Source organism: Stegastes partitus, unplaced genomic scaffold (genome assembly GCF_000690725.1).
Source record: "Stegastes partitus isolate 25-593 unplaced genomic scaffold, Stegastes_partitus-1.0.2 Scaffold67, whole genome shotgun sequence".
In the NCBI taxonomy this organism is placed as follows: domain Eukaryota; kingdom Metazoa; phylum Chordata; class Actinopteri; family Pomacentridae; genus Stegastes; species Stegastes partitus.
Window position 1 is genome coordinate 1509 of NW_007577798.1, and position 11077 is coordinate 12585.

The following is an 11077-nucleotide window of genomic DNA, read 5'->3' on the forward strand; positions in this document are numbered from 1 at the left end:
CCTGCTTTGTGTTGCTGCACCAGAGTGAAGAGCTGAGAGTTCAGCCTGAACGAAACATGGACGTTTGTATGTCTTCATGCGTCATCTTGAGCTCCGTGTGCAGCTCGATTAACCGGCGGCACCACGAGAGTCAACAACTAGACTAGAGTCTAACCTGCCATCCCTGAAACCCATCAGCCTTTGGAGCCACTTGTGCATCTCAGGATTTCTATTCATAGTTCCTGTTTTTTTTTGTTAGTTTCTCTGCGAGCCGGCGTGCAGCCAGTGGCAGTGGAAGAGATGGAAAATCATTTACAGTCTCAGCAAATCCCTTTGACTCTATCAAATGAATCACCAAATATCAGCAGTGCCATAAAAGAACATGTGGTTGTGGATTTTTCCCACAATAATGAGATGGGCACTAATAAAAAAAAAAAAAAAAGACCATTACATGACCACTCTTTTTCCAATTTGTACATACTTAACACTATTATATACCATAGAAATATATAAATATTATAAAATGTCTTATTTTTTACTATGAGCAAGCATTGGCATGCTATTTGATTTCAGTGAGCTCTATTTCTGCTCTAGTCATAAAATCAGTACTTTGCAAGATAGAGAGACGAGGTTTTAGCAACTTTGAATGTGTAAAAAAGCTGAACAGGAGGTGATGTTTTGGCTGCGGTCTATGTTGTTTAAAATTAGTACTGCTCAAATTGGCTATGTGGCAAGGAAGTGAAAATAAAAATCTATGGGACAGAATCTGAGGTTGGAACTGTGTAACAGTCATATCGGAGGCTAACTGAGGCCAGTCCGGTAGAGCATACTTCCCTTTTCACAATTAGTCTGTCCAGAACACACTCCCTCCGAGGTCAGCTTGTCAGGGGAGCTTAACATCGATCTTTAAGGGTAAACCATAGTGCTGCGGGACGGTTGGGCGATGAGTGTGTGCAGGGCAGAGCAGCCATCACGACGGCGGGGCGTTCTGGTTCTGGTATATGGATGCCTTGTCTTTCAAAAGGGCCAGACATAGATGACAGCTCCAGCTCCCTGGATGCAAAGATGACAAAGAAAAAAAACGTGACATTTAGAGCCATTGTTGCACCGTCTTTAGCAACATTTTAACCCTTTCAGCACTTAGTAAATGTGTATTCCTTATACACTTCAACACTAAGTAACTGCTTGAAATTCAAGATCAGATATGGTTTTGATTAATCACTCAAATTCTTTAGTAGACTTCACATCATTACATATCTGGAATCAATCAAAACTAGACAAGTTAAACATATATGGAAGTTTACTGTTGTCATATACATACAGGTGAAATACATGTGTGAAAAAGAAAAGGTAAACTTCATAATTACTAGGAATATATGCAATTAATTATCAGTTCTTATATATTGAGAAATCAGCCAAAGTCTTGTAATTAGTTAGTTTTGATCGCTTATAAACATTTTGGAAACGAGGTAGCAAAAATCCTGCCTTCTGGTGATTTTTGGGGTCAAACGACATCATTTTACTTTATTTGGATAATTTATTTCATGACTGAATCACTTGTTCTCATGCAAGGATTCCCACTGATAGACAATCAAAATGAATGTAACAGAAAGTGGCCATAAACCGGAGCCTGCTGTACCGGTCTGCAGTGTTGAACGGGAGTCGTAATGCCAGCCCGGTATAGCGGGCTACACTGCTGAAAGGGTTAAACTAGTAACCTCATGAGCCTGAAGTACAGTGAAGCCCTCTAACGGACACAGGAAGAAACAAGAATACTGAATCTCAATAGTTTTTTGGCACAGAATGAAATGTGCACATAATAAAGCATCAAAAACTGTCAAATCTAATCTTACTCTTAACTCCTATCAAGCTAACCTACACCACAACTAACACTACTACTATTAAATTAACTTAACTTAAACAATAATGCTGCAAGTGTTGGACTATTCCTCTACAATAAACACGAGGACCTTCAGCTTCTTCTGGTCAATGACAAGAAGGATTTGAGGAAAAAACATGTTTATTATTCTAAATTAAGATATATTACAGAAAACTCTTCCTCGAGGAAGCATCAACTACATTTAGTGCAGGTACTTGAGTGGTTTTCAGCAACACAAGCTGAGAACTTCCAGAGTTGTCTGACTTTTAGTCAAGGTGGGTTTGATAAATGTTGGACCAGCTTGGCTCAGTGGGTGGAAGACTGAGAGTGCAGGTATTCTTTCTCCTTTACTTGTCCTTGAAAAGTTACAAAAAATGTGGGATATTTATAGTTTTATAAAGTACACAGTCCTTGCTCTCTTGCTGACAACTAATATTTTAATGCATTTTTGCCAAAAATGATTTTGCTTTTTTGTTTTTTTCAACAAACTGCAGAGAACATTTGGTCTCTCCTGCAGTCTAATTTACATATTATTATGCTTACTCCTAAAGTGAAGCACCAGTGGAAGGTGCAGCCACAAAATACAAAGCTTTTCACGTGCACATTCACTGGACTAAATACTAAAAGTACTACAGCCTAAAAACATGTGAGATGTATTTTTATGGAACATTCTCAAACTGAACTGTAAAAGTTGATCCTGACACACATGAAAAGTTGGTCAGTGTTCATTTTGGGTCCATACTGTGCGTTTTTACCCAACATATGAAGTCACGCTCTCTCAGATACATCAAGTATAGATACAGTGGACTCACCCTCTGGAGGTTCAGACATCGGGGGGTTGAGACAGTACATGTGATAGCCTCTATCGCAGTCATCACAAAACAGAAGCTGATCCTTGAAAAAATGGGAAGAAAAAACAATGGACACTACAATCATCTGTAAAAACACCCAGTGTTTACTATGTAACATCTAAATGCAGGTAAACTCACGTCATTCTCTGAGGTGCCGCACATGTTGCAGCACTTGCACTCTATGCACTGCCAGCGGTACGTCTTCACAGCAGCCATCATCACAGGAGTGAACTGCAGGCAGGACGGGTGGCCTGCACCAAGGAAGAAGGTTCAAACACTCCATACTTGGCCAAAATATTCCCATTTTCATTAATACATAAATAGTTTTTCTCCTGTTGTTCGTGCATTTCAGCATTCATACATAGGATGTACCTGAGCGTCCACAGTCGGAGCAGGACACCAGCTCTTCTGACTGGCCAGTCTTGTGATTAGTTTTGGAGTCTCCCAGGCAGAAATCACAGTAATTATTAGGCAACGCAAGACCATCTGGACCTTTCTTGGGAGCTGAGAAGGAAGATTAAAAACACCCAGAGTGTCTCAGTGTTTAGTTACTCAAAAGTCAAGCACTGACTGTCCAGTTGTGCACCGACTCCAGCTTATTATTATTGATGAAATCTCTGATTCAACCTTGAGTTCTTGTAACTCACTTTTCGGCTCCTCGGGCAGCGGCAGGGCAGGCTCGTTGATTTCCATGTCTTCCTTCTCGTCACCCTCCTCCTCAGCCAGGTGGGAGTGGGCGTAGTGGTAGCTCAGGCCAGGACGGTTCTTGTAGCGCTTCCCACAGACTGCCACCAAAACCACGAAACACAACATGGATGAATATGAAAACAAAGAACAAACAAGTCAAGTCAATGTTGCACACAGTCAGCAGTGAAAGGGGGATGGGGTGACTCATGGAAATTATTCTTTTGGGTGCTATCGTGGGTCATTTTACTTCTGATCAAGAAATACTATCAGTAGTGCTGAGGGTGATAGAAACCCTTTCTATTACTGGATCACGTCTGTTGTCCAGGTTTTCAGATTTTGTCTGTTAATGGTATCGTTTATGATGACAGAAGGATTTCAGAGAGCCTTCCTGTAATAAAGCCTTACAGCCTAATACTCCCTACATGAGCAGAGTCTGTTCAAACATTTACCTCTTGTAGTTGGAAAACATTCAAATAAGTAATGTGTCAATATTTTTACAGGTAGCAACAGCCAAGATGTAATTGCCTGTAAAGATTTAAAAGCAAATATCTACACGGACTTGAAAGGCCGCACAGGCAAACAGAACCAGACAGAAAATTCAATCTGCGCAACATCTGCTCTCATATGATGATTGAATAGACTTCAGCTGCTTATATGTGGTAAAATGATGATGTGTGGGGCAGAAGGGAAATCACTTCAGAACCCACCAGGCTCCTGTGGTCTCCCGCTTTTTGTTGGAAATCAAAAATCGGCACAATGACATGGTACACTGGCCATGAAATTAGAGTGAAAGATGAAGAATGATGAAGCCGTTTGGGGGAAAACGAAAAACATGCTCGGCTCGGAGGCGATATTTTGAGACAAGCGTCATCACATCCTTTTCGGTAGAAGCACAGCGTTGCGATAACATCTCAGTCACTCATGCGGCCACATATCTGCTGTTAGTAAATTAAATGTTTGTTATCTGAGCTACAATCTTTATAACAGAGGTATTAACTTTCTCAGTTTCAGACGAGTGCTTGAGGAGCACATAGGGTTTGACTAGAGAATAAATTAGGTATAAATAAAATATGAAATACAATGGTATGGTCTTACTTCCCCTAAAATATGACACGAAAGAGCCCTAAACTTTACTAGAATAATAATGTTTCTGGTTTGAATCATATTCTACGAATGTGTGTTGTAAGAGGAGCCAGTGGGATTGTGTAAGAAGGATTTTCTGACTGTAAGGAGAACAAAGAAGCCACTGTGTTGTCACAGGGGGTGTGATGTTTGTCATAAGATAACACTCAAAGATAGTACTTCTTCTTTCACTTCCATACTTTCTCTAATTTTCATTTCCTCAAAAGCCAAGTAAGCCTGTCTCCTCAACTGCCGTCTAAAAGACTAATTATTGTTTGGGGAAACATCTGAACCAAAGACACAATTAGTTACATGCCAAGTGATTTTTCTTTTTTCTTTACAGTGGCAGAAACTTTTAAAAATTATTCCCCCAAAAGGTCAAGCAGACATCAAACTGACTCAAAACTCAAGCAGAGGCACGCTTAAAACATGGAACGTGGAATGAAACTTCACAAGGTGCAGAGGTGGTGAAGAGGAAAAGAGCAAGGAACAAAACTGTAATGCAGTCAAACTGCACGCATTAAGTAGCAAGACAAAAGAAAAAGCACAGAGGGGGGAAAAAAACAGCAGAAGGATCCAACGTCTAGCTTATCTAAATCTAAGGGCCTAGGAGGGCCAGATTGAGAGGAGAAAAAGCTTATCTTGCATAAGCTGAGATGACTCATATACGTGCCTGATTACAGACTACAGTTTAATTGAGGTGTATAATAACATGCTACTGACCTTTTCCAAATCTAGTTAATCACATTAAGAAAACTGTGTCGGAAAATGAACAGAGCTACGCAAAGAGCACATCTACTTGGTAACACAGGGAGAGAAAAAAAAATCAGGCAGTGAAGACAAAGGACAAAGGCAGACTGGACTGAAATGAAATGAAGAGAAATATACCTCTTTCAGAAGGTTTTGAAATATGCTTTTGTTTGATAGTGTCTGAAAGAGAGAAGAGAAGGAGAAGAGAGAGCACAGACAGAGACTCAGAGAAATAGGCTCATAGACCGACCAGAAGAACACTCGGTCAGTCAGCAATGCCCTACAGACAACTGCAGCTGAAAGTGAAAATGCTTCTTTAAAAAAAAAAAAAAAAAGAGGAAAAATACATCAAGCAGTACAGATATGCAGTCTGACAACACCAAGGAAGTGGAAGAAACATTTCCTCCCCTCACGCCCGTGGACAGATTTAAAATGCAAGTTAAAGAAAAGCGTGATATCATAAAGACAGCTAAGCTCAGACTAAGCAAGATAAAAGTCAGATTTGAGGAGTGAAAGAGAATAGAGAAGATGGAAATACTGGAGAACATTAAGAGAAAGAGGAGAGGATGAGAAGAAAGCAGCTAGAGAGTGAGGACTCAGGTCTTGCTTGATTATATTATAAACATTACAGTGAATAACATCTGTCTGTGCTCCGCCTTGAGTTCACATGCTCTACTCTCGCCCATCAGGACTCACTATCACAGGCGTACGGCTTGTCTCTGTCCTCCAGTGCAGCTGTGTCCAGCTTCTTCCTGCTGCCGCCCACTCCTCGGCCCTGTGGACATTATTAGAGTCAACAGACGGGCTGGAAAAACACGCACACACGAGAGAGCGATGTACTCTATTAACAGCACTTGATTACCTTCCCCTTCCCTTTGCCTCTTCTTTTAGGCGTGTCTTCCTCATAGTCTTCATCGTCAAGGTCGTCCAGGAAGTCATCTGGCTCGAGGATTCTCTGTGTTGACAGCAAAGAAAAGTGAATTTTAAAAAAGAAAAGAAACATAAGTCCAGACATATCTTATGACTCATTTCACTTTTCTGCCTGCAGCACTCTCATATTTTACACAAAAGCTCAATAAAAACAAGAACCTTTCTAATCCGGGCTGCAGGGTTCAGGTTTCCGGTGTAATCACTCATGTTTGAATCCTCCTCGGACCCTCGGAGATCTGTGGCCGCCCGCTTGTCCAGAGAGTCCCCTTTCAGCAGGGCCTCCAGGCTGCTGCCATCCGATGACAACAGAGCATCCTTCTTCAGTCCTAAATCTATCTCTGTGAACAGAACGCAGTCGAGTCAAAATATAATCACAAAGGCAAACCACGAGATAGAATACTAGGCGTTTCTCATTTCTGATGCATACAATTGTCCACGCACATGGCTGAAATGAAGGAACATTTCTGGGTCTGAAATGTGTTTGAGGCTTAAAGGAATGACTGATTGGATACCTAAAAAAATACTACAGACAGTTTGGTGGTATAAGATTCTAAAAATAGCCTACATGTAGCGTGTATGCTAGCAGCCAGATGGATGACAGCTGTGGTGCATATCGCAACCCATTTGAGGAAAACAAGAATGCAAATCTAATCGTTTCTACATGTGAATCCTCACGTTAACTTGAAGGGTCAAAATGGTGGAAAATGCATTGTGTAGAATAGAATTCATCTTTATTGTTATTGTGAAATAACAATGAAAGGCAGGTTAGCAGCACTTAGCATTAGCAGCATGATCGAACAGAGAGTATCGAGTCAACACAAGAAAATAAAGTCATTACAAAAAAAAATATATAGAATAAAGATCAAATACAAGTGATTATGCACTGTGTAAAAACAAGAGTAAAGATGAAATTGCACTGTGTATAGTAAAACAAAAGAGCCGCTATCAAACATGAGGTAATCTACACACCCTATCACGCCCATAAAGAATATTTAGTGCACCCATCGTTCCAACGTTTGTTAGTCTCTGAACAGCGTGAGCATCATTAACAACCTACTGTTGTCAAACAACTGCCAAATGAGTCCACGGGATTGTGACAATGATATGAACTCTAAAACAACAGCCTATTCATTGCAATGCTTTCTCAAAGTTGCACTGACACTTCACTGAGCTAAAGCTGGACAAAGGATTTGTTAACAAAGTTGGTTTGCTTTACAAAAACAAAATGCATGGTTCCACTGTATTCACACATATACAGACCTGTTCCTGCTAGTGGCAGCTACAACAAATAAGTAAGAATATTTGTCCATAGACATGTTCCATTTTCAAACCCAGCACCGAGCTGGAGAACGTTAAACCACGCATACAGGTGTATAAAAAGTTACAGTGGATCAAACCAAATTAAATTCAAACAGAAGCATCTCCTGTTAATAAATTATCATATCAAAGAAAATGCAATGCATCTGTCGATTATATTTTTATCACCACAGAGTGTCAAATCTTGCGGTGTTTCTTAAACATGTGGAGAGCACAGCCTTTATTTCTGTACTAAAGGCTGACATGGTAAAATGGAAAACGAGCTGAACTGAGCCAGAAGCAGTTGTACCTGACTTGACAGGAGGAAAGATAAGCCTGGGGTCCTCTGGAGGGTGAGACCTTCGCTTCTTCCTCCACCTCCTGGATGGGTAAGTGTACAGCTGTCCTGGAGCCATGCCTGAGGGACGACAGGAGAAATCCATCTATACAACACCGAGCCTATTTAAATTCAGTGATACTTGTCAGAATTTTGACACACAGGTAGAAGAAACCCACACACTGTGGTATAGCTTCCTTAAGATGGCCTTTTGAGCCTTGTTAAAATTCTCATTTAAATTCCAGCGAGCACAACCAGCTGCCAGCAGATTAGATCATCAGCAGCGTGTTTGTTTGGAATTTTAAATATACTTGGTGTATATCTAAATTTTGGGTAGTTTACCTCCCAAAAGTTCACCCTGTTACTGGCTAAAGTTAGGATAAATTATGCCAGACTTGTTCAATTTGTTTTGAAAACTGTGAGGTAGTTTTTAGGTCCTTTAAGGTATTCTGATAAGCAATGGACTGTGATTTGGCTTTAATAAGACTTAATCTTAGCATCATTATTGTCACCATTTACACAACTCTTCTCAAAATTTTACAATCTTTCAATGAACTTATTGTCAAGCCCTAAGTGGCATTTCAGTTTTGTTTCTCACCTGGTCCTCTGTGTCTCTTTTCCATCCAAATATAGCAGTTGCTCTGAGCCACCCCGGTCTGAGAGTCGAGGAACGGCATTCGAACGCTCCTCTCAGCGCACAGCCTGGCATTGTAGTTGTGACACTGCTCCATGGCATCTCTGTAGTACTGCTCTCCCAGCCTGATGAAACAAAACCAGTGGCAGATGCTGGATATTAGGTCTATTATGGCTGAAAGACAAGAAGCAGCAGGTGCAGCTACTCCAAAAAACCAGTGCGGTCTCAGTTTAGTTTGAAACTACTCGTATTTCCCTGCTGCGCTGCCTGTTGCCTGTCGTTAGACAATGTGGTTGTACTTCAGACTAAATAATTAGGGAAAAGTGAAACAGCAGATGCTCTTTTGTTAGTACATCAACAACAAAGAGCTTGGTAGTCACAAGTGAGTTGTGTTTTCAGCATAAATATACGGCAAAAGTGTGGCGTTCTCTTTCAGGAGCGCTGAGGGCTGAATGTACTCCAAGTGAGACAGGCAAGCTCATGACAGAAATCCTACTGCTTCTTCAAAGTCTTGAATCCAGAGGGAATGAAAACAAACAGTCTTGTCATCCAACAACTGCAACTATTGAGGCTGTCAGGGCGCCCCGGAGCACTTTCCAGTACAACTACAGAAATAAGTTGTACTGGAGCAGTTGAGCGTCGACGCAGGAATGTACTATGGAGTTGTGTAGGAGTCGAAAAGTGGCAGCTCACAAACATACATTATCAATGAAAGATCTCATTATTTCAGTTTGCATAAGGCCACAAAACCACGCTGATAAATTAAGAAATTAGCTATAAACTATTACAATAATCGACAACTACTGTGATAATCTGTTTGAATGATTCTTTAAGGGGAAAAAAACAACAATCCTTCAAAATGATTTGATTCTATGCTCTAAAAGTTTAATACTTTCTGGACTTTATGGTTCTTTTTCTACTAAATAAACAAAAGGGATTTCAAATAAAGTTGTTCATCAGAGTTGGTGTTAGTCCAAATTTTGACACCAAGACAAATGACTGTATAACTGTTCTAATTACTGATTATCGCTCGACTTGATTACTAATAATCAGCGTCAGTTTTGGCTCTGAATACTGTTCGACTGCTGGTGAAGAACAGAATGGAAACCATCTATTCTCACCCTTCTCTTCCAAACAGTTACGGTTTCTAACTAAACTACCACTGCAACACCTACACAGACACAAACACTGTTTCTTCCCACAGGTCTTAACCCTGATGATCATTTAAATCAGCAAATAATGAATCCTTTTACCTCTGAAACATCGTATATCTAAGACATGCCAACATTTCATCCCAGCAACACGGTTCTCTCTTCCACTGCGTCCACCTCCCTCATGTGTATGTTTCAGTAACTCTTGGTAATAACACTATTTATTCCTGTATCATCAGAAGCTTCACAATTTGCACTGAATTAGGTCCACTTTTTCTTTACACATATCTGTAGCTGTACATAGTCACACTCATTTTTTCCATTAACCTGTTGCCCTTGTCTGGATGCACTCATTTTTGTGTGTATTCTAATTATTTCTCACCTCACCCTGATAACTACTTCTCTACATTAGTTTAAGCCTTGTTTTCCAACTTCTCATCAGGAATGTATGGACTTGAAGACACCATACTTTAGATGCCTTTGATGGCTTTTAATTATTGGGTAAAGCAACCACTGCAGACAGGGACAGTTTTAGAGGCAAATTAAATATTTAGCTAGTTGTCAGCTGAGTTTTATATTGTTATACGTTTCCCTGGCTACATGAGACACACGAGCTGCTTCCAATCGCCATAAAACGCCTGTAAATAGTGTCTGACATGAGCCACGGTTTGGGTTCAGGTCGCAGCAGCTACACGAAACAAGACAACGGAAATGGAAGCACGTTTGCGCACAGCCGGGTTCAGCTCATCGACACATTAAACTTCCAAAGAGTTACTGTAAGAGACTCCCGTATGTTGTGGCTACGGCGGCTGTGACCCCGGAGAGTCGGGATGAAAGTCCTCGAGTGTTTCATTCATTGTAAACTCGTCGCCACAGACCTCCAGCCTGCGCTAACAACGTTGGACACAATTACACTCTTTAGCTCGTTAGCCGCCTAGCTGCTCCACTCCACTGACGTTAGCACCGCGACGGTCGTTCGGCTACAAAGACAAAACGACAACTAACCGTAACATCGACACAAACGCACTCACAATTACCCAGACTCGTGCTCTACTACACAGACTTCATGTTTCACAAACGTCAGCTGCGTTGTCTGCTAACTTACACTTCCATTCCAGGATGTGAACAGACACGACGGTCCCACACCGTCGGCTAACCTCACTAAGTCACTCAGAGTGTGGCTAAGCTAGCTAGCGACGGAGCCGGCGGCTGGGAGACTCCGCAGCCGTTAGCAGGTGACCGAGGAGTGTGTCACCTGCGCAGGTGGAAGGTATGTAGAAAAGTCCAGCACTTACAGTTTGACAACATTCTCAACAACAGCTGCCATCTTGCTTTAATACACGGGGAAAGTGGCTGCCGGGTAATGTGTGCCCTCTGTCAGGACTTGTAGGCGGACGGAGCAGGAACAGCGACCCTGGCGCCCCCTAGCGGTGACACTGCGCCACTGCTGGAGATTTTATT

General features: G+C 41.3%; 1 protein-coding gene across 4 annotated transcripts; it reads right to left on the reverse strand.

Annotated features, from left to right (window-relative positions):
- Nucleotides 1–602: 602 nt before the first annotated feature.
- Nucleotides 603–10981, reverse strand: dpf2 (double PHD fingers 2). 4 transcript variants are annotated; one of them, XM_008276201.1, is made up of 12 exons: nucleotides 10912–10981; nucleotides 8430–8590; nucleotides 7805–7912; nucleotides 6358–6536; nucleotides 6131–6223; nucleotides 5965–6043; nucleotides 5407–5448; nucleotides 3357–3494; nucleotides 3082–3213; nucleotides 2848–2960; nucleotides 2671–2746; nucleotides 929–1032 (listed from the first exon to the last, which is right to left on the reverse strand). In XM_008276201.1, the coding sequence occupies exons 1-12, from the start codon at nucleotides 10941–10943 to the stop codon at nucleotides 950–952; spliced, it is 1236 nt and encodes a 411-aa protein (XP_008274423.1). In that variant the 5' UTR covers nucleotides 10944–10981; the 3' UTR covers nucleotides 929–949. The 4 variants fall into 4 exon arrangements, with proteins under 4 accessions (XP_008274425.1, XP_008274423.1, XP_008274422.1 ...); XM_008276200.1 differs by having other exon boundaries at nucleotides 2671–2752; XM_008276202.1 differs by lacking the exon at nucleotides 10912–10981 and adding an exon at nucleotides 10722–10881 and having other exon boundaries at nucleotides 2671–2752.
- Nucleotides 10982–11077: the final 96 nt, after the last annotated feature.